This window comes from Oncorhynchus mykiss, chromosome 10, assembly GCF_013265735.2.
Source record: "Oncorhynchus mykiss isolate Arlee chromosome 10, USDA_OmykA_1.1, whole genome shotgun sequence".
Lineage (NCBI taxonomy): Eukaryota > Metazoa > Chordata > Actinopteri > Salmoniformes > Salmonidae > Oncorhynchus > Oncorhynchus mykiss.
This window is the reverse complement of record NC_048574.1, coordinates 10736367-10760675: the sequence shown is the minus strand read 5'-3', so window position 1 is coordinate 10760675 and position 24309 is coordinate 10736367. Positions and strand designations below refer to the sequence as shown.

The window sequence follows — 24309 nt, the reverse complement described above, 5'->3', positions numbered from 1 at the left end:
ATATTCATGTCTTTATTATGGGCTCAGTGATCCCGAGTTTAAACATTTAACTATTAACATATCACAGGACTGCATTGTTAAAAAAAGAAAAGTTGTCTTTATTCCAGTAAACATGTACAGAAAAAGCAACGCATCAAAATGAAACCACTGAGAAGAAACGTTAACATTCAAACTGTACTGTGAGTCGGTCGCCGTCAACGACACCCTAAAAACAGTTACTAAGGCCTGCAATGCCTTGAGTCACAGAAACAGCAGAGTTCATCATTTACAGTTGTCTAACGTCATAGGTGGCTGCAGATGTACTACTACGCCGATCCCTTTGACCTCAGCTAGGCCAAAGGTCAGATGTCAGGGGTTAGAGCAGTGGCACATCATCAGGCCCTGTAGGCAGGAGAGGAGAGCCAGAGCTCTGCACTACTGACACTTGAATAAATACAGGGATGGATGTTCCAGGTTTACCACAAGGCATTAGGACATTACAGTTTAATACTGCACTAGAATAGGTGCAGGGCTGGTTCATGCTCAGGGTTTCTAGCAGTCTCTGGTCACTTGGTGGAGCGACGTGTTGGCTCCGAGGCAGTGGGGGGAGGAGGGGGACCCCGGCGGTCCAGATCCTCAATGTAGAACATGAGGAGTTTTCTCCTCTCATCCGGGACACAGTCCAGCACCAGGTAACGCTTGTCATTCTGCAGAACCTTCTCCACATCCTTCAGGTGCTGGTCAGACTCCTGGAGCAACTTCCGCGACCTGAGAGGACAACAACATGGGGAGGGGTCAGTAAAGAGGCAATGCAGATGGACCAATACCACCTCCTCCTGACTCAATTGATCAATAGCACCTCAATAGCACCTCCTCCTGACTCAATTGATCTAATAATTGTTTAAAACTCCAGTCTTAAGTACACCTAATCTACACAATAAATGCCATTAAAATGATCCAACCTGTGATACATATTCACCCAGCTACCAATGAAAGAATGTCACAATCCAGCCCGTTGCTGTACTCACCTGTACGTGATGAACTTGGTCTCTTTCAGAAGTGTTCTGAAGTCAGCTTTGGCTGTGATGTACTTGTCTTTGATGTAGTCTTCAAACTCCCTCTGTTTTTTCTACAAACCAAAACAAGACGAACCGCTCAGCGTCTTTGCCTGGTGTTAACCGAGAACATGGGTGGCTGGCTGACTCAACCAGTAGAACACAGAGTACATGGGTGGCTGACTGACTCAACCAGTAGAACACAGAGTACATGGGTGGCTGGCTGACTCAACCAGTAGAACACAGAGTACATGGGTGGCTGACTGACTCAACCAGTAGAACACAGAGTACATGGGTGGCTGACTCAACCAGTAGAACACAGCAAGGTAAAAGAGAAAGGTCTTACTCTGTCACTACTGGAGAACTTGATACAGCGAGGATCCTCTTTAATGATCTTCTTCACCTCCTTCCACGTGGTGGTCAGTGTGATCTGTGGCGAACACTCAATCAACGCACGTACTACCAAGTCATCCGTCACAGGATAATACTCTATCTGAATGACATGCAGGTTTACAGTACCACCTTAATGGTGACACGTTAATACACAGATGGACTGCGGTGAGTTTACATTTAATGCAGCTGTGTTGGTGTACATATGTGCCCTGTAATGAGAGCGTAAGCCCAGCCCAAACGTTGTCTCTCACCATGACGGTCTCGTCCAGTAGCTGTCTGAAGTTCTCCTTCTTCTTCTTGGAGAGCGCCTCAACGTGTTCGTTGAACAGTTTCTCCTTCTCGTCTCTCTCCAACAGAGAGGCGGACTCCCAGCGGTGGTCCTTACGCAGGTTACGCCTGGTGTCTGACCACGACGCGTCAGACGACCTCACCTGATCACAACACACACCAGCAGCATTAAGACCTGGCACATGGTTCCTCATCCACATAATACAAGTCTGGGTATTAACAAGGTCAATCTGAAAACAAAGGTTCCTGTCTTGTCTCTGATCTGCCCGGCTGAGACGATCTTCCAGTGGCCATATCAAACTGGGTTTAATCTAAGTAAATGTTTGGTTCACCCAAGTTCTCAGCTACAAATGTAGTCCTGTCGGTGCCTTATTGGGGAAACCAACTTCAGCGGATGGTGTGAGCTCACCATGTCTGACATGAGGGCTCTGAAGTGCTGGATGGCTTCCTCCCTCTTGTGCTGCTCCCGCTCTCTGTCGATCTCCTTGGTCTGCTCAGAGCGGGCCTTCTGCACCTCGCGCTCCCTCTCCCTCAGACTGGCCTCTATCCTGGCGGCGCGCTCCATCTCCTTCTCCTTATCAGAGTCCATGTTCTGGCAGCAGAGAGACACCATCAAATACATGTTCTGGCAGCATCATCATATACACAGAGGCATGCAATCATTACAGGCAACATAACACCCATCACGTCAAGAGGCTAAAAAGACTTAAGATTGTGGCACTGAATTGGGCTGGGTTAAATGTCAGATGACAAGCTGGAGTCAGTGAGTTTATGAGCAGGAAGGGCAGCCTCTGAGGTAATATCCTGTTCCTCCCACCTTGGCCTGCTTGTCCACATACTGCTTGTAGAGTTCCTCTCTGGTGTTGGAGCTCTCCACAGCCTTGTAGCGAGGGTCTCCCTCCAGCCTGTCCTTCACCTTGCTCCAGCGCTGCCCTCCGTCCAGCTGGTGGTCGCCAAGCAACTCAAAGAAGTCCTGCTTCACCTGGGACAGAGACCAGGTTTACAATAGGGACATACACACGATCAGATACTCCAAATGTCTCCAGGTTTCACTAAGCACAGCATCCAGGTATGTGACCTGTCCAGCATAGCACTTCCTCAGGCTACTGTTTTCAGTGGCCATGGAGGTTTCCAGACCAGCGCTCACCTTCTCTCCTCTGTTCTTGGAGTCCTCCTTCTCTTTCTTCTTGAGAGCGGTCATGAACTCGATAAAGATGGCCTCCCGGTCCTTCATCTTCTCTATGGCCTTGAACCGTGGGTCCTTGGCGTGCTTGGATGCAAACTCACTGAACGTTGTCCTGAAACAAACAACACAGCAACTCTTAGTTCCCTGAGAGAGACTAGCCACCTGGCTGGTACCGTATTAACTAGACCACCTGGCGGGTACCGTATTAACTAAACCACCTGGCAGGTACCGTATTAACTAGACCACCTGGCGGGTACCGTATTAACTAAACCACCTGGCAGGTACCGTATTAACTAGACCACCTGGCGGGTACCGTATTAACTAAACCACCTGGCTGGTACCGTATTAACTAGACCACCTGGCTGGTACCGTATTAACTAGACCACCTGGCGGGTACCGTATTAACTAAACCACCTGGCGGGTACCGTATTAAATAGACCACCTGGCAGGTACCGTATTAACTAAACCACCTGGCGGGTACCGTATTAACTAAACCACCTGGCGGGTACCGTATTAACTAAACCACCTGGCTGGTACCGTATTAACTAAACCACCTGGCTGGTACCGTATTAACTAGACCACCTGGCTGGTACCGTATTAACTAGACCACCTGGCTGGTACCGTATTAACTAAACCACCTGGCTGGTACCGTATTAACTAAACCACCTGGCTGGTACCGTATTAACTAAACCACCTGGCTGGTACCGTATTAACTAAACCACCTGGCTGGTACCGTATTAACTAGAGCACCTGGCTGGTACCGTATTAACTAAACCACCTGGCTGGTACCGTATTAACTAGACCACCTGGCTGGTACCGTATTAACTAGACCACCTGGCTGGTACCGTATTAACTAAACCACCTGGCTGGTACCGTATTAACTAAACCACCTGGCTGGTACCGTATTAACTAAACCACCTGGCTGGTACCGTATTAACTAAACCACCTGGCTGGTACCGTATTAACTAAACCACCTGGCTGGTACCGTATTAACTAAACCACCTGGCTGGTACCGTATTAACTAAACCACCTGGCTGGTACCGTATTAACTAAACCACCTGGCTGGTACCGTATTAACTAAACCACCTGGCTGGTACCGTATTAACTAAACCACCTGGCTGGTACCGTATTAACTAAACCACCTGGCTGGTACCGTATTAACTAAACCACCTGGCTGGTACCGTATTAACTAAACCACCTGGCTGGTACCGTATTAACTAAACCATCTGGCTGGTACCGTATTAACTAGACCACCTGGCTGGTACCGTATTAACTAAACCACCTGGCTGGTACCTGGTACCGTATTAACTAGACCACCTGGCTGGTACCGTATTAACTAAACCACCTGGCTGGTACCGTATTAACTAAACCACCTGGCTGGTACCGTATTAACTAAACCACCTGGCTGGTACCGTATTAACTAAACCACCTGGCTGGTACCGTATTAACTAAACCACCTGGCTGGTACCTGGTACCGTATTAACTAGACCACCTGGCTGGTACCGTATTAACTAAACCACCTGGCTGGTACCGTATTAACTAAACCACCTGGCTGGTACCGTATTAACTAAACCACCTGGCTGGTACCGTATTAACTAAACCACCTGGCTGGTACCGTATTAACTAAACCACCTGGCTGGTACCGTATTAACTAAACCACCTGGCTGGTACCTGGTACCGTATTAACTAGACCACCTGGCTGGTACCGTATTAACTAAACCACCTGGCTGGTACCGTATTAACTAAACCACCTGGCTGGTACCGTATTAACTAAACCACCTGGCTGGTACCGTATTAACTAAACCACCTGGCTGGTACCGTATTAACTAAACCACCTGGCTGGTACCGTATTAACTAAACCACCTGGCTGGTACCGTATTAACTAAACCACCTGGCTGGTACCGTATTAACTAAACCACCTGGCTGGTACCGTATTAACTAAACCACCTGGCTGGTACCGTATTAACTAAACCACCTGGCTGGTACCGTATTAACTAGATCACCTGGCTGGTACCGTATTAACTAAACCACCTGGCTGGTACCGTATTAACTAAACTACCTGGCTGGTACCGTATTAACTAAACCACCTGACTGGTACCGTATTAACTAAACCACCTGGCTGGTACCGTATTAACTAAACCACCTGGCTGGTACCGTATTAACTAAACCACCTGGCTGGTACCGTATTAACTAAACCACCTGGCTGGTACCGTATTAACTAAACCACCTGGCTGGTACAGTATTAACTAGTGTTTATAGTGAGGTCTGACCTGGCTGGTACCATATTAACTAGTGTTTGTAGTGAGGTCTGACCTGGCTGGTACCGTATTAACTAGTGTTTATAGTGAGGTCTGACCTGGCTGGTACCATATTAACTAGTGTTTATAGTGAGGTCTGACCTGGCTGGTACCATATTAACTAGTGTTTGTAGTGAGGTCTGACCTGGCTGGTACCGTATTAACCAGTGTTTATAGTGAGGTCTGACCTGGCTGGTACCGTATTAACCAGTGTTTGTAGTGAGGTCTGACCTGGCTGGTACCGTATTAACTAGTTTTTATAGTGAGGTCTGACCTGGCTGGTACCTGGTACCATATTAACTAGTGTTTATAGTGAGGTCTGACCTGGCTGGTACCTGGTACAGTATTAACTAAACCACCTGGCTGGTACCTGGTACCGTATTAACCAGTGTTTATAGTGAGGTCTGACCTGGCTGGTACCTGGTACCATATTAACTAGTGTTTATAGTGAGGTCTGACCTGGCTGGTACCTGGTACCATATTAACTAGTGTTTATAGTGAGGTCTGACCTGGCTGGTACCTGGTACCATATTAACTAGTGTTTGTAGTGAGGTCTGACCTGGCTGGTACCGTATTAACTAGTGTTTATAGTGAGGTCTGACCTGGCTGGTACCATATTAACTAGTGTTTATAGTGAGGTCTGACCTGGCTGGTACCTGGTACCATATTAACTAGTGTTTATAGTGAGGTCTGACCTGGCTGGTACCTGGTACCATATTAACCAGTGTTTATAGTGAGGTCTGACCTGGCTGGTACCGTATTAACCAGTGTTTATAGTGAGGTCTGACCTGGCTGGTACAGTATTAACTAGTGTTTATAGTGAGGTCTGACCTGGCTGGTACCGTATTAACTAGTGTTTATAGTGAGGTCTGACCTGGCTGGTACCATATTAACCAGTGTTTATAGTGAGGTCTGACCTGGCTGGTACAGTATTAACTAGTGTTTATAGTGAGGTCTGACCTGGCTGGTACAGTATTAACTAGTGTTTATAGTGAGGTCTGACCTGGCTGGTACCATATTAACCAGTGTTTATAGTGAGGTCTGACCTGGCTGGTACCGTATTAACCAGTGTTTATAGTGAGGTCTGACCTGGCTGGTACAGTATTAACTAGTGTTTATAGTGAGGTCTGACCTGGCTGGTACCATATTAACCAGTGTTTATAGTGAGGTCTGACCTGGCTGGTACCTGGTACAGTATTAACTAGTGTTTATAGTGAGGTCTGACCTGGCTGGTACCTGGTACCATATTAACTAGTGTTTATAGTGAGGTCTGACCTGGCTGTGAGCTTGGCCTCCTCCATCATCTTCCTGAACTCGTCCTTAGACTGCATCAGTTTATTCTTCTTCTCTTTTCTCTCCTCCTCAGCTCGGGTCTTCACATATTGGTCAAACACCTGCACAGGATCAGCAGACACACATGGAACAACAGTTAGCATAAATACACACACAACTGGCAGATATCCCCTTGGGAAATACATATATTACCTGATTGTAGAGCTCTGAGCTCTGTAGAGCTCTCTCTCATATCATAATATGACTGAATATGGAAACAAATCAAATCTAAATTGATAAATGAGTTCTGTTAGTGTACAATACCTGCTTTCTCTCTTTGGGGTTAAGCAGCAGGTATCGCGGATCAAAAACTATCTTGTGCAGCTCTTTCTCCCACGTAGAGAACGCTGAGACCTGTGGGCGCGGGGTTTAGAGGGCGTGAGACCAGGCCAATCAAGGTGGGCTTCAACAACATTCACATAACACTTTCAGTCATCAGTCAAATTGATTTCCTTCGAGGGAAAATAATCCCCCGTCGGCCAAATCAATCCCCTTCAAATCTAAAAGGAACCAATCAATCCCCCTCAAATCTAAAAGGAATGAGTCACGTTTTACTCAAACTAGTGACACCCAAAGGAACAATACAGTGACAGCAGAGCAATGTGCCATAAAGGCCTGCATCACGCCTGGTGGTGCTCTTGGAAAAAGCTGCAGACAGCAGCACCAATAACTCCCCTGCTGGGGAAGTTTAATACATTTCCCCTGCTGGGGAAGTTGAATACATTTCCCCTGCTGGGGAAGTTTAATACATTTCCCCTGCTGGGGAAGTTTAATACATTTTACGATCAAATTAGTTTTTATTTATTTTTCTAACTCTGCTTTGGATGCATCAGAGTTGCAATATGCCTGTTTTGGTTCTGAACAACTGTTTCTAGGATAAAGAAGTTGATACATAATTCATGTAATACAGAAACAGGAAGCTGAACACATGAAATCTGATCCCAAATCAGAGGAGATGACAACATAATGACATCATCTACTCTGCATGCCAGTTTGTAAAGGACGACCTCGCCATTGGCAGGGTAGTCCTGAAGACATATAGATCTGATGAATGTATTGGAAAAACCTAACACTGATCCAGTACAGCATGTGCATGTCATTTTCAAAGAAAGTCACCATTATGTACAATAAATTGATTTCAAATTACTTCTTCCCTACAAAGAATAGTGAAATGTTAAATTTTTTTGTCTATCATTAACAATTCAACACTGTTATAGATATGTACATAACATGTTTAACTAACTTTTATGAATGTACTTCTTGAACTATTACCAAAACATAAGCAGAAATGTCAATCAACTGGGCATAAGATAGAAGTCAGGGATAGAGGCAGGAAGAACAGAAATTAAACACCAAAGACAAGGAGAATTAACTTAAGAGTGTACCTTGGTGGGCTTCCATTCAGATTAATGTGTCTAAGGTTACAGTATTGCGTTGGATTGAAGTGTTTTACCCCTCTCTTCAGCAGCATGTCCCTGAACTGTGTCATGCGCTTCTCCAGGGGCACGATGGCCCGCTCTCGGGCCGCCTTCAGCTCTGCCTCCATGGCTGCCTCTTTCTCAGAGTCCGCCTCTTTCATCACTTCCTCCTTCCTGCAAGCGGAGGGAAGACGTCAAGATCCAGGCACAGGGGAGGGTTAGTGATAGACCGGGGGGGGAGGGGTAGGGGGCTGGCCTGGGGTGCAACTTTACTTCTTCAATTGGGGAAATGATACAGTATGTTCTTCTATGTTCTCTACCCAGGTGTTCTGCTATACTTGACCGATCAATTATCAGCCATCTCTACCAAATGAGTGGACTCCAAATGATATAAGTTGGGTGTTGCACAGGTCCTACAGCTTTTAAAGATTGAGAGGGGGAGGATTTGTCAAATACCTGACCACTGATATTCACGGTCTTGGATTTGTATTCAGTGTTCCGTTATCACATATAGCTATGGCGAGACGGGGCGGGAAACGTCTTCATTTGCTCATTGGGGTTCCTAAAGCAGTAGTTCTAGAAGAAGGAGGTCAAGCAAGGTGGTTACCTTGGAGGCCCACGTTGGCATCACCATGTGTTCTACAGGCCTTTTCCCTGAAAAATAGTCTCTTGTGCAACGGGACCAGTGTTTAGGGTAGCGGGAGAGGCAGGCTTGGAGGGCACTGATGGGAAACAGTGACTGATTGGGTAACCTGGACAGTGACCATCGATTGACCACTTTAACAGAACCAGTGAAGACATCATAGGCTTTACTAAGTCAGTACAGGCTGGGTTAAAAACTACCTCCCACAGAGTTAGTCCCTCCACCCCCAGAGGAAAATACAATACTACCTCCCACAGAGTTAGTCCCTCCACCCCCAGAGGAAAATACAAAAATCAAGCAATTTAGGGTTCGCGACCAAACACCCCAACTAAACCTTAAACTAAGAATTGAGATATTTTTATCCAGAGTACATCATGGGTTGATTTCAATTTGTACATGCTGTTTAATCTGTTCAGACGATGAAGAATGACTGAGTGCCTCGTCATGCTGTTACTGGCCCCTAGTAGAAGTGTGCTGGGCCCTTAGGTGGAGAGGACTGGGAACTTACTTCCTCTTCTTGGCCTTCACAGGCTCATCTTCCAGAGCTTCCTCTGCTGCCTGCTCCAGCTCCTCTTTGCTGATTCCTGAGGGAGAGAAGTGATGAGGCCATCGTCATGAACACCTACAGAAGCAGGATGAGTGTGCCTGTGTGTGGTCATACCCAGCTTCCTGGTGGCGTCCTCCAAGCCCCTCTTATGAGGTGGTTCCTGGATGTTCTTGTCAACGTCGGCCCGTCCCACCAGCTCCTCTGGCCGGTCCCACATGGAGAGACGCGTGGTGGGGTTGTAGTAGAACACCCGCTCGTCACCGGTCCACACAATACACCTAAACACACACAAGTTCAATAGGGCACCAGGGCGTGTGACTGATGCAAGTTCAGCCTCCAGACAACAGCACATAGCTCTGTTACCATCAGTGGCACATGCCAGAGAGTGGCAGGTATTGGGTTAGTGCCCACAGGCTTTCTGTTACATACCAGGGAGTGCCAGGTATTGGGTTAGTGCCCACAGGCTTTCTGTTACATACCAGGGAGTGCCAGGTATTGGGTTAGTGCCCACAGGCTTTCTGTTACATACCAGGGAGTGCCAGGTATTGGGTTAGTGGCCACAGGCTTTCTGTTACATACCAGGGAGTGCCAGGTATTGGGTAAGTGGCCACGGGCTTTCTGTTACATACCAGGGAGTGCCAGGTATTGGGTTAGTGGCCATGGGCTTTCTGTTACATACCAGGGAGTGCCAGGTATTGGGTTAGTGCCCACAGGCTTTCTGTTACATACCAGGGAGTGCCAGGTATTGGGTTAGTGGCCACAGGCTTTCTGTTACATACCAGGGAGTGCCAGGTATTGGGTTAGTGGCCACGGGCTTTCTGTTACATACCAGGGAGTGCCAGGTATTGGGTTAGTGGCCACAGGCTTTCTGTTACATACCAGGGAGTGGCAGGTATTGGGTTAGTGGCCACAGGCTTTCTGTTACATGCCAGAGAGTGGCAGGTATTGGGTTAGTGCCCACAGGCTTTCTGTTACATACCAGGGAGTGCCAGGTATTGGGTTAGTGGCCACAGGCTTTCTGTTACATACCAGGGAGTGCCAGGTATTGGGTTAGTGGCCACAGGCTTTCTGTTACATACCAGGGAGTGCCAGGTATTGGGTTAGTGGCCACAGGCTTTCTGTTACATACCAGGGAGTGCCAGGTATTGGGTTAGTGGCCACAGGCTTTCTGTTACATACCAGGGAGTGCCAGGTATTGGGTAAGTGGCCACGGGCTTTCTGTTACATACCAGGGAGTGCCAGGTATTGGGTTAGTGGCCATGGGCTTTCTGTTACATACCAGGGAGTGCCAGGTATTGGGTTAGTGGCCACAGGCTTTCTGTTACATACCAGGGAGTACCCGGTATTGGGTTAGTGGCCACGGGCTTGGCTTTCTGTTACATACCAGGGAGTGCCAGGTATTGGGTTAGTGGCCACGGGCTTGGCTTTCTGTTACATACCAGGGAGTGCCCGGTATTGGGTTAGTGGCCACGGGCTTTCTGTTACATACCAGGGAGTGCCAGGTATTGGGTTAGTGGCCACAGGCTTTCTGTTACATACCAGGGAGTGCCAGGTATTGGGTTAGTGGCCACGGGCTTTCTGTTACATACCAGGGAGTGCCAGGTATTGGGTTAGTGGCCATGGGCTTTCTGTTACATACCAGGGAGTGCCAGGTATTGGGTTAGTGGCCACAGGCTTTCTGTTACATACCAGGGAGTACCCGGTATTGGGTTAGTGGCCACGGGCTTGGCTTTCTGTTACATACCAGGGAGTGCCAGGTATTGGGTTAGTGGCCACGGGCTTGGCTTTCTGTTACATACCAGGGAGTGCCCGGTATTGGGTTAGTGGCCACGGGCTTGGCTTTCTGTTACATACCAGGGAGTGCCAGGTATTGGGTTAGTGGCCACGGGCTTAGCTTTCTGTTACATACCAGGGAGTGCCAGGTATTGGGTTAGTGGCCACGGGCTTAGCTTTCTGTTACATACCAGGGAGTGCCAGGTATTGGGTTAGTGGCCACGGGTTTAGCCTTCTGTTACATACCAGGGAGTGCCAGGTATTGGGTTAGTGGCCACGGGCTTGGCTTTCTGTTACATACCAGGGAGTGCCAGGTATTGGGTTAGTGGCCACGGGCTTTCTGTTACATACCAGGGAGTGCCAGGTATTGGGTTAGTGGCCACGGGCTTGGCTTTCTGTGCTGCTTTCTCCTCTTCAGTCATCTCCTCCTCCTTAACCTGCTCAATGAAAGGAATACAACTTTTATTAAGGTAGATGACAATAATACACCTTTTGAAATTATCAAATGCAGGCCAGAATGATGTGACTAGTAGATGGCTACAGTTCTCCTCTCACCTCCTTCACCTCCTTGGGGAGCTCTATTTTAGGCTGTTCATCCTCCATCTCCATAGCCTCCTCCTCCAGGGCCTGCTGTCTCTCTTTGGCCTTCTCTGCCTCTTTCTCTACAGGAGAGGAAAAATGCACACACATTAGATAGGCAACATCTAAAACCTCACTTAACCAGTGGAGCATGAATGCTAGCTGGTTGGAGAAATCCAAAGCTTTAAGTAGAGCAACCTTTCTCCCGTAGTTCCTGGGGTTTGTCCCAGGTGGACTCCAGTGTGCGGTTGTTGTAGTAGTAGGTCTTCCCGTCGGCCGTTTTGTACTCGGACCACTCTGGGAACTGGAGGCCTGACAAGGCGGGCGCCGCCAGGGCCAACTGAGGGTGGTGCATCATGGGAACAAGAGGAGGGCCCATGCCAGGCAGCATACCTGTGGAAGGTCAAATACACACAGAATAGTTCTTAAGACACACTCCTTGTCTGATAAAGCCATTCTACTGCTCATCTAAACAAAGCCAGCCATAAAGCAGGGGGCGTGGGGCGGGTAGGGCATCTACTTCCTTTTGGGTAAAAGAGTCCAAAAGGTAATAGATGCTGTGTTATTGACACTATTGCTAGAGCTTGTGTCACTCATTCTTGAAAAGTTCTGAGGATATACAGGGCCTTCAGAAAGTATTCAGACCCCTTGACTTTTTCCACATTTTGTTACGTTACAGTCTTATTCTAAAATGTAATAAATATACATATAGTTTGCAATCTACACACAATACCATATAAGCGAAAACAGATTAAGAAATGTTTGCAAATTACAAGTATTTACAAGTATTCAGACCCTGTTATGAGACTTGAAATTGAGCTCAGGTGCATCCTGTTACCATTGATCATCCTTGAGATGTTTCTACAACTTGGAGTCCACCTGTGGTAAATTCAATTGATTGGACATGATTTGGAAAGACACACCTGTCTATATAACGTCCCACAGCTGACAGTGCATGTCAGAGCAAAGAAACAAGCCACGAGGTCGAAGGAATTATCTGTAGAGCTCCGAGACAGGACTGTGTCATGGCACAGATCTGGGGAAGGGTACAAAAACATTTATTCAGTATTGAAGATCCCCAAGAACAGTGGCCTCCATCATTCATAAATGGAAGAAGTTTGGAACCACCAGGACTCTTCCTAGAGCTGGCCAACCGGCCAAACTGAAAAATCATGGGAGAAGGGCCTTGGTCAGGGAGGTCACCAAGAACCCGATGGTCACTGACAGAGTTCTAGAGTTCCTCTGTGGAGATGGGAGAATCTTACAGAAGGACAACCATCTCTGCAGCACTTCACCAATCAGGCCTTATGGTAGAGTGGCCAGACGGAAGCCACTACTCCATAAAAGGCACGACAGCCCACTTGGAGTTTGCCAAAAGGCACCTAAAGACACTCAGACCAGGAGAAACAAGATTCTCTGGTCTGATGAAACCAAGAATGAACTCTTTGGCCTGAATGCCAAGCGTCACGTCTGGAAGAAACCTGGCAACATCCCTACTGTGAAGTGTGGGTGGCAGCATCATGTTGTGGGGATGTTTTTCAGAGGCAAGGACTGGGAGACGAGTCAGGCGTGAGGGTAAGATGAACGGAGCAAAGTAGTGAGATCCTTGATGAAAACCTGCTCCAGACCTCAGATTGGGGCGAAGGTTCATCTTCCAACAGGACAACGACCCTAAGCACACAGCTAAGGCAACACAGGATTGGCTTCGGGACAAGTCTCTGAACGTCCTTGAGTAGTCCGGCCAGAGCCCGGTACTTGAGCCCGATTGAACATCTCTGTAGAGACCTGAAAATAGCTGTGCAGCAACGCTTCCCATCCAACCTGACAGAGCTTGAGAGGATCCGCAGAGAATAAATGGGAGAAACTTCCCAAATACAGGTGTGACAAGCTTGTAGCATGATGTGTAAAAAAATCATTTTTTTCTTGCAAAATTTTCAGAAAACCAGTTTTTGCTTTGTCATTATGGGGTATTGTGTGTAGATTGAGGAATTATTATTTGTTGTATACATTTTAGAATAAGGCTGTAATGTAACAACATTGGGAAAAGTAAAGGGGTCTGAATACTTTCCGGATGCACTGCATGTAGTTTAGAGGCCATAAGAATTCACCTGAAATATAAAAAAGATCTTAGTTCCAACACTTAGACCTAATTTTCAAATTGTAAATATAGGGCCTTCTCTGCTTAGCCATGAGTACACAGGTAACATCTAAAACTGAGCCACTGAGATGTTAACAAAAACACACCAAGGCATGCCACAAGAAGAAAATGATTATCAAATGACCATACAACATTAATAAAATGTGAATTTCCGGTACTAAAGGGAAAATAACCTAACCTAAAATAGGTGTGTTGCCTGTCAAAACAAGGACCTATATACCAGTGACTAAATTACCACTCAAAAATCAAACCCTGCTAAAAGTAACCTAGCTAAAAACAGTACAACGGAGACAGTACTGACAAGTCCACATTGCGGTTTTGTCCAAACAGCTATTGGTTGATCAACACTATACCAAAATGCCTCCTTCCCAAATCTCCTCTTTAAAAAAAAGCATTTAACACAAGTCCTAAAATATGTCTAACTCACTAATGTTGAATAAATAAATAAAAAAATAAAAAATCAACAGTAATACTCCGCATTGTTTGGCGATGCCAAAAGAGCCCAAAAATTATAAGCATAATTTTCACAACAAATCTCTAACATGCCATCTAACAGAATACTGACTGGAGATGTTTGAAAGAATTACCGTTATGGTTGGGGGAGACTGTCTTTATATAGGGACCGCCTACTATCTGCATCATTGCTACACCTGCAAGAACGGACAAGCAAGCATTGTATTGGACACATGAGGAGAGAGGTGCAAGCTGCCAGGGCAGATCACACAGATTTCAACAACACATTAAAACTAGGCCCACAACCACTATCACTTCGATAACAACAGGTAGTATTATCTTCCTGGTAACAACCAGATGGATGAATAAAGTGCTGATTCGGTTTTGTAGATGTGCAGAGTATTGAATTAAAATTAAATATATATATATATTTTTTTTTACGAAACATTTAAAGCTGCAATGTGTAACTTTTTGGATGACCCAACCAAATTCACATAGAAATATGAGACATAGATCTAAAAATTCTCATTGAAAGCAAGTCAAAGAAGCAGTAGATCTGTTCTGTGTGTTCTATTTCTACGTTTCCCGTTCTTAAGTGTGGTTTTCAACACCAGTTTCAAACAGTTGAAAAAACAACAGTTTGGGTTGTTGAAAAGACATTTCACAGCGGTTTAGATTTTTTTTTTTTTTTTTTTTTATTTCACCTTTATTTAACCAGGTAGGCTAGTTGAGAACAAGTTCTCATTTGCAACTGCGACCTGGCCAAGATAAGGCATAGCAGTGTGAACAGACAACACAGAGTTACACATGGAGTAAACAATTAACAAGTCAATAACACAGTAGAAAAAAGGGGAGTCTATATATACATTGTGTGCAAAAGGCATGAGAAGGTAGGCAAATAATTACAATTATGCAGATTAACACTGGAGTGATAAATGATCAGATGGTTATGTACAGGTAGAGATTGGTGTGCAAAAGAGCAGAAAAATAAAAATAAATAAATAAAAACAGTATGGGGATGAGGTAGGTGAAAATGGGTGGGCTATTTACCAATAGACTATGTACAGCTGCAGCGATCGGTTAGCTGCTCGGATAGCAGATGTTTGAAGTTGGTGAGGGAGATAAAAGTCTCCAACTTCAGCGATTTTTGCAATTCGTTCCAGTCACAGGCAGCAGAGAACTGGAACGAAAGGCGGCCAAATGAGGTGTTGGCTTTAGGGATGATCAGTGAGATACACCTGCTGGAGCGCGTGCTACGGATGGGTGTTGCCATCGTAACCAGTGAACTGAGATAAGGCGGAGCTTTACCTGGAACATTGACTGAAATATACCTGCTTGTTTTGTCACATAAACTGAAATTAGGCAAACTATTAGAATTTTAGCAACCAGGAAATGGCGGGAGGGTTTTCTGCATATTGCACCTTTAAATTAATAAAAAAAATTGCTAAGTGAGTCAACAAAAACCGCCCTATTTCTTCATAGGACATTGTCTGAAAGGCATTTGAATTTTCTCCTGCATTTGTTTTCTCCAGACAACTAGCTGACCCTTTTCTGAACATGGGCAATGCTGCCATCTATCTACAGGACTAAAAGTGACTCGTTTCTCCAATAACTACAGTGCAAAAACAAACAAAATGTCAAGGAGCTGAATGTGGAGTTGTGTGGAATAAGTTTTAAAAAAAATACAAGTTCTGATTTGCTTATTTCTCTCTCCAACCATGACCGAAACCATTCTACCTCCACAATTATTAGTTTAATCTATTACTTTTAATAGATTAAACTGAATGCACTCACTACTGTAAGTCGCTCTGGATAAGAGTGTCTGCTAAAATGACTAAAATATAAAATGTACAGGAATAAAAATAAGGCCTAACGTTAAGATGACAGACAAATGAAGAGATGACTAATGACAGTATGGAAAGGGGAGGAGTGTCAGTAATGTTAAGGGAGGTAGAGAGGTTTGGGATGAGGAGAGAGCAGACCATGTCTTACCGGGCAGTGGGATATGCATGCCTGGTAGAGGCACCCTGAAGGGGTGCATGACCCCTGGGGGAAAGCCTGGGATAGTGGCTGTGGTGTGAGGCTGGGACATGGTGTGGTGGGGCAGGCCAGTCGGGAGACTTTGGGGCAACAGGGACATAGTCTGGACTGGTGTCACTGAGGATGGCACTGTGGTTACACTGACCACTGCCATCGGGGTCACTCCCACACTCGAGGGGACGGAGGCCACAGGCTGCAGATCTGTAGCAGCAGAAGCTGGACAAAGACCAGCAGAGTGTTACATCACAGTCTAGACATACAGTAAAACTAACAATAGACAAGCAGAAAACTAGTCATTTCCAACTTTGTGATCATCACTAAATCAGTCTTCTTTTGTCATACTAAGAGGAATTCTAACCATCAGACCTGTCCAGAGAACTAAAACAAGATCCAGATGTCCCTTTCCCAGAGCTGTACTCACTAGTGATGGTCTGGGACAAAGAAGAGGTGGTGTTGGTGTCTGGGCTGGTACTCATGGTATGAGACTGGGAAGGTGCCTGTGTGGACACTGGAGAGGGTGTGGCAGCTGTAGTGCTGGCTGCAGTGCTGCTATTGGAGGAGGCTCCTGTTCCAGCAGGGGTCACCATCATAGGGTTGAGTTCTGACTGCTGGATCACCTTAACCCCTTCAGGTTTGCTCCAGGCTGACTCTCGAGTCCTGGCGTTGTAGTAGTATGCCTGGGGGAAACAAGAAAATATTCATTCAGATAGGTTAAAATAGAGAACTACCATAACATCTAAATTAAAGGAAAAATTAACCCATTATGAATGTTATATAGTGTCTGTGCATCTCTAAGTGATGATCTATTGGCCGTTCAAGCAGGCAGAAATACAGCCGGGATGCAAAACTAGACATACCGGCTGTATTGCTGCTTGCTTGAACGGCAATAGCTCCAATACACATGAAAACATGAAATCACTCAGAGACGCACAAAAACAACATTCAAATGGGTCAATCTTTCCTTTAAGTAAGAGGCCATTCTCTACCTTTCCCTCAGGTGTCTTGTTCTCCACCCAGATCTCATCAGTAGGGGGCAGAGTATGAGCTCCAGCAGCAGGGACTGGGGGCATCCCAGGGGGAAATAGCATCCCTGGGGGCGGGGGCATGCTGCCCATCGGCGGGGGCATAAAAGGAGGTCTCTGAAATACAAAAATCAAGCCTTTAATACTTGCAATGCAGTCTAAGATTTTCAGGCTCTCAATGCATTCATACCTCTGACAAACCAAATGTGTAACAGTCACATTCTATAGAAAAGATGGATGGATCCAATGGCAGAAATTATTCCTTTCATCTCTGACTGGTCTACCTGTAGGTGAGGGGGTCCGAGTGGTGGGGGCATGCCTCCTGGTGGGGGTATGGGTGGCATGCTGGGGTCAAACGGCGGACGCCCAAACAGTGGCCCTCGTGGTGGAGGCCCTCTCATCATACCGAAGGGGGGAGGTGGGGGTCTGAGCAGTGGGGGTGGACCACGCATCACTGGGGTTGGAGGAGGAGCAGGGCCGCGGAAACGCAGCGTCTGCTGCTGCGCCATCCTAGAAACAAAACAAATGGACCTGACTCATGAACCAAATCAAAATAACGATCGAACTACGCAACATCGAGTTGCTATATCTACTCGCTTGCGATCTTCCCCTTTCCCAGCTGATTGTTTGCAACACAGGATAACGTTAGTGACCCCACACAAAATCATGATTCGTTGTTATCAGGCTAACGTTAGCTAGCTAAATTGTGTTACAGTCTAACTAGCTATACATTACTTGTTGGGATCAAACGATGCAATCAAGTTATGATCCTAAGTTAGTTCAATTTGACAGTCTCACTGACTAACATTAGCTAGCTACCTACATAAACCGCTAATACCCACATGAACACACTAACCGTAGCTAGCAAATGTGTACTGGTAATACGCACATCAACACAGTGGGGGTAGCTAGCGAATGTGTACACTAGTTAGTTAGCTACCCAATGTAACGTTAGTTACGATAACTAGCTAGGCTGCTAATGTTATGCAATTTAAATAGACGCGCAGCTAGCTAAATAGCATCATAGTTTAGGTAAATCCACGAGTCGGGAGGGAGTCTAGCTAATGATGTTAGCTGCTAGCGTGGCCACACTGAATATGCTACTAGTCTGCAGCGCATGTAACAAATCAGACATTGTGAGGACATGTTCACATTCATGTCAAACTAGCTAACAACCGTAGAAAACAGTACTTCTGGAAAAATATGATTCACTTGGCTTTATTCGCGATCACCTCACCTGTTGTCGTTAAACACAATACTTTCACCGTCTCCGTGGTCCGCCATTACAGAAAAATTAAACGACTCTTCCTGGAAACGCCTCCGCACACAAACTTTTACACAACATTGGCCAAATGGCCCATCGATCACACTATACGCCCGTCGTTTAGAAAATCTGATTGGATGACAAAACAGTCGCCATCGTCTGCCCAGGGGGCTCTCAGTCCAGCCAACTGTGATGTCTTTGTTCAGTTAGGACTTTCCTAACTATTGATGGCTAACAACTTTAAAACAGATGGCCAGACAGGCAACTGTACCACAACCTAATTTACATTTACTAAGAAAAATACATAATTCCATAGTTACATGCAAGTTATTAACAACGTTGGATGTACAGTATTTGCAGTACTTGTGTAAAAATGGCCACTCCGCATGTATTATTGGTTCATTGGCATTTGTATCTGATTTCTATACAAAGAGCACAGTACTCTGAATAGGCCAGTAGTACCTATGTCTATGCCTGGACTTTCAGTCTGCATAAAACCTGCAAAGCACCCCCTTCTCCTTATAAACTAGGTATTTGTAGAACAAAAAAGACATAAATAAATAGACTTCCTATCAAACACCTTAAAAATACTGCAATATGTAGCAGTATCGATCTCATAAAACAGTATTCATCTTTAAAAAACAAATGACTTCAGAATAACAGTAACTATTGATATATTATTGTGTATACAACACAAACTACTGATTCACTGAATCAACAAATCGTCTCTATCATGGATTTTACTAAAGGATGTCACTTCGGTTTGACCCTAGAGAATTCTCATCACGCGTACTTCTTCCCTGTCCTCATCGTTGGTGACTTGGACCTCTTAGACACTGGCAGGGTTCTCTGGCGCAGAATTGGTGAAGACGTTCTCCAGGTCATGCACATCCAGTGGTGGGACCTAAACCAGGAGCTCAGAGGTAGTGGGGGTCTACCCTTGACCTTGACATCTCTGTGCCGCCCCCCCCCCCCCCCCCCCCTCCTCCTCTCTGACGAAATGGTCAGTCTCTGTTGGGAAGGGAGAACGTGGACTCATGCTGATGGTAGTTGTCCTCATAGGGGTAGTCCGGATTAGACATAGGATTAATCATGGGGTTTGAGAACTCATGGGGTTGGAGACCTGGGTAGGAGTATGGGAGTGTGGGAGTATGGGAGTATGGGGAGTGTGGGTAAGGGTATAATATGGGAAAAAAAAGACAATCTCGGGATGATGGCGTTTCAAAAGACCATAGTTCAATTTTCACCACTAACCTGCACAATTATAAAACATCAAACAGCATACTTACATACTGTAGTACTTAATTGGTATTCAACATGAAACAGCATGCATTGCTTACCCTGGTGGATAAAACTGGGGTCCAGACATGAAGTTGGGCGGAGCAAATGGGAAGCGAGGGGTGGGGAAGAGGCCCACCGGATGTGGCATGGGAGATGGAGGATACATGTCTGGGTAAACCAGGTTAGAGAGTGGTATTTGGAGACATTTGGAGCTGGGTGGCAAGCTTGTAGAGGGAATCACACTGGCAGATTTGTAGTATGCCTGTTGACTGCTGATTTTCCTGGGTTTAAGAGCTTCTTCAAGGTTGCTGCCAGAGTGTCTGGCTTCACGCTTGCGTTCTCCAGGCTTACCACCAGAGGTAGTGGCTGTTGGGTGGGGATGTGGGCAAGCAGTAGTCTGGGAGAATATGGAGACTGGTACTCTGAGAGGCTGCTGCTGCATCACCCTGGACATTAGAGCCTGGGCGAAGACCAAAACAACTACTGTATTAAGCTTCATACTGCAATGTATTATTCCAGTTTACTGTTATAGCAGATGCTGTGGCTCCTGAGCGGCGCAGTGGTCTAAAGCACTGCATCTCAGTGCAAGAGGTGTGACTACAGTCCCTGGTTCAAATCCAGGCTGTATCACATCCAGCCGTGATTGGGAGTCCCATAGGGCGGTGCACAATTGGCCCAGCATCGTCTGGGGTAGGCCGTAATTGTAAATAAGAATTTGTTATTAACTGGCTTGCCTAGTTAAATAAATAAAAAATGTAAATAATGCCATCCATCTCTATTAAAACATTTAGATTTGTCATGTTGATAAAAGTGTGTTTTTGTAGTCTGTGTATTTGATGTATGGAGAGACTAAAATCTGTATGTTTATGTTTTTATATATATGTGCACTAACTGAAAGTGTGTCTGGTGAGGGATAGCCAGACAGTGAGCTATTGCTTTATCTGCAGCCCGTGTGTATGCAACAGAGGAGATGGTGGTATTGGTGACCATTGTCATCACGGTCATGGGACAAGACTACGCCCCCAGGAACACTTGTCCCTGCAGAGCAGCAGGACGGTTGAAGGGTGAAGGATATCACAGAAGCGTAGCACTTTCTTTTTCCAGGTCTGAGCTGATAGATCCAACCTGTGATGATTAAGGGTGAAGATTTTGAATACACAATTGAGATGCAAGTAAAGGTTAGTTATATGAATTTTGAAATATAATAAATATATGAAACAATAATTATACTAAATGGACTTGAATGGCGTGAGTAAGTAGACAGCCTGGGCTATGTTGACATGCTTTCTCATAGTAGGGCCTCTTCTCTTCCTCAGTGAGCTTGCTCCACTCTGCTCCTAGCTGCACACTTACGTCTGCATTGTTGGCTGTTGGGTTGGACTTGGACAGGCCTGTGGACTCTCGCCCAGACCATGAACTCATTCATAGGCCTCTTGATATAGCCATTTCTGTCCATTCTCCATGTTACTTCCAGATTTTCTAGAAGGAAAATCTTCACATTGTTTATTGGTTTGTGAATGAACTCAATAGGTGAAAATGATGTGCTGAAAAGTATAAAACATCCGTATGTATAATTTAAGTATGCTCGTATTCATACCTGCGTCGGATGTTGACATGGTGAGATTCATCCCTCTAGTGTTCACCTTTACTGGAGGTGGTGGATCCCTCACATGAACAGCTGGTGGATATGGAACTTTACTGAGCGTTATGGCTTTACCATCCAATACTGTGAAGGTCGTCCCATTTTCGTGAACAACATGGATCGGTTTGGAAAAGTCTATAGTGGGAGCTGCAGGTGGACATCCTTGACGATGCGTTGTTGGTTCTCAAACAACGTTTACTTTGGCCTGACCTGGAGCAGGTGTGAGGATCTTCCCCTTGATGACCTGCACTTGAGAGTTCACGGGATGATCAGATTTGGCTTTACTCTGTTTACTGGCTGATGATGATGATGCCCTCTCCTTTTCAAATGTAAACTGGTCGACCTTGAATGTCTTCCTTGAGGTGTGTTGAACTTGTGGACATTAGATGCCCATCACCACCACCACATTTATCAGCTTTGGAAATAACTTTAGGCCTGACTGGAACCGCGTAACTATTTCCAGAACTTCCACAGCCTTTAGGCCTACCCATCAGCCTCTCCTGTTCCCCACCACCTCCATGCTTCACTGCTGAAGATGCAGGGTCCTCTCTTTCATTGGCATTTTTCTTTACTGTCATCTTCGTTTTTACTTTGTTCACTTCTCTTGAATGTAATTTGAGCTCTTCGCTTGGAATGCTTATCCATTGTTGCAAATATTAGCAAGCTGGCTCAATTTGAGAGAAAACCTTTGTGACAGACATCAACCCCCCCCCCCCCCCCCCAAAAAAAAACTGATTGATTGTTGGTAGTTATGATAAACAAATCGTCAGGGAATGTTTGGGAACGATTTCAATTGTTGTCGCGAGCAGCATTGTTAAAAACCACAACAATTGGGTGGGATTTGTCATAAATAAATAATTGTTTGGCATTGAAAGGAACGCAACTAGTTTACTTGTCACAATGATTTATACACCCTAAAAAATAAAATAAAATAAAAAAGTGTTGACAAAACAAGCAGTTTTGTCATAGCAAAACAAGGCAATGGTTAGTTTCCCATTATCACAACATTTTTCATCAATCTCCCGTCCTAAATCCTGTATAAAACTGTCATAAACAAATGACAATGACCATATGACCTGTAACCACAGAATGTGTGCAGTACCCGCCCCTGTTCTACGACTACCCACTAGATGGCGACATTAGACTAATAATACATTAGGCAAAATGGAAATTGCAGTGAGCATGCCATCTTTTATCACTTTTATTGTCAAATACATATGGTCAACATGAATTATTAAGCTCCTGAATTGTAAATAACATTCAGATGCCATTGTTTCTTTTTACATTTCTGATTGTGATTACATTTTACTGTGCACATTATTCCCAAACTTACTATAGCTATTTTTTTGTCTATCTCAGGGATGGGCAACTTTGATGGGGGGGGTGTAGAGTTTTGCCGTGGGGTGCAGAGAATATTTAGCAATTTTATAACTCATTTCATGCAATTCTACTAATTTACCATGGGACGGAGAGGACAAATAACTGTTTTACAGACGATTTTCTGCAATTTTACACATTTTGCCTTAGGGTGGAGAGAAATGTTTCCAGTTTTTAATATATCTGAGTGAGACTGACTAACAAAATCAATGGGGGCCCCCCAGACAGTAATTCAACCATGATAACAAGTTTAGATAGCTGGCCGCTAAACTAAATTAGCAATAAATAATTAACTCAGTGTACAACCACATTCCCAAAATGCACCTTTGTATTCTACCTCGACGAGGGCTTTCAAAAGGGCCTATCTCATGGAATTCTGGCCCAACTCATGGAATTCTGGCCCATCTCATGGAATTCTGGCCCAACTCATGGAATTCTGGCCCATCTCATGGAATTCTGGCCCAACTCATGGAATTCTGGCCCATCTCATGGAATTCTGGTCCATCTCATGGAATTCTGGCCCATCTCATGGAATTCTGGTCCATCTCATGGAATTCTGGCCCATCTCATGGAATTCTGGCCCATCATGGAATTCTGGTCCATCTCATGGAATTCTGGCCCATCTCATGGAATTCTGGCCCATCTCATGGAATTCTGGTCAATCTCATGGAATTCTGGCCCATCTCATGGAATTCTGGCCCATCTCATGGAATTCTGGCCCATCTCATGGAATTCTGGCCCATCTCATGGAATTCTGGTCAATCTCATGGAATTCAACAACTACCTCCCTCAAACTTGCCTTCAGTGATAGGATAGCCAACATCAGTACGCAGTCAAAAGCATTCTTAATTCATAGGGTATAGGCAGTTAAACACCCACTATGGTGGAATAGTGAAAAGACAAATTGGCTGAGGTGAACATGGGTATCTAACTGGGCAGGTTTCAAATCTGACAATAAGTTATGTTCTAACCTTGCATGTTACACAATCCTCCCTACAAAAAGATTCATCATCTGTCTGTAATTATGCAAAATACTGTCTGCATTTCATAAAGGTGAAAGGATCCACAACTGCAATGATATATTTAAAGGGTTATATATAGTTCCTGTTCATTGTATTGTGTGCCAAAACTCTATGCAATAGAATAGCCCAACAGGGAGAAGAAAGTGGAGGCCCTTACTTGTGTTGCTGGCGGCTCAGGGGAGAGGCAGCGGAGGACTCCCAGGGGACATCTGTTCCCCAGCTTCACTGACACACTTCAAGAGCTCTGCAGAACAACGCAGGACTCATTAGAATACGGTCACGTCCTTAAACACACACACGCTTGGAGATTTATTTTCAAGACAAACATCTGCAAAGGTGCTCCAACTCTCTGCAAGTCTCCCTTCCTCTTTTGAAAACCTCTCTTCTGACAACTTCAATGAGCACTCTCATGTTCAAGTAAGGCCCCAGTCTCCTCTTCCCAGTGCCCACAGCAAAGTCACTTCTCTACTCTGTTGTTTGAGAGATCAGAGACGTTATTCCAAGTAGTAGTGATAATGAAAACGAATAATAATAATAATCTGTCCAAATGATGTGTCTAC

General features: G+C 45.3%; 1 protein-coding gene, 1 long non-coding RNA gene and 1 pseudogene across 4 annotated transcripts; all 3 read right to left on the bottom strand.

Moving 5' to 3' along the window:
• Positions 1-77: 77 nt before the first annotated feature.
• Positions 78-18553, bottom strand: LOC110533329 (transcription elongation regulator 1-like). Its single transcript, XM_021617437.2, is given in 21 exon segments — positions 78-747; positions 1008-1108; positions 1381-1464; positions 1679-1858; positions 2125-2307; positions 2533-2697; positions 2863-3013; positions 6474-6592; positions 6795-6884; positions 7984-8122; positions 9100-9203; positions 9206-9416; positions 11263-11348; positions 11467-11573; positions 11689-11883; positions 14236-14298; positions 16094-16357; positions 16563-16818; positions 17128-17280; positions 17448-17673; positions 18401-18553. Coding segments are annotated over 21 exon segments (3126 nt in total). The 5' UTR covers positions 18448-18553; the 3' UTR covers positions 78-545.
• Positions 3038-6467, bottom strand: LOC110533332. Of its 3 annotated transcripts, none has more exons than XR_005053573.1 (3): positions 6299-6467; positions 5000-5904; positions 3038-4572 (listed from the first exon to the last, which is right to left on the bottom strand). It is a non-coding gene; the product is annotated as an uncharacterized LOC110533332 (long non-coding RNA). The 3 variants fall into 3 exon arrangements; XR_005053575.1 differs by having other exon boundaries at positions 3040-4572; positions 5000-5668; positions 5726-6467; XR_005053574.1 differs by having other exon boundaries at positions 3042-4572; positions 5000-5533; positions 5576-6467.
• A 643-nt stretch (positions 18554-19196) lies between the features above and the next one.
• LOC110534846 lies at positions 19197-21164 on the bottom strand (annotated as a pseudogene).
• Between the last annotated feature and the right edge of the window lie 3145 nt (positions 21165-24309).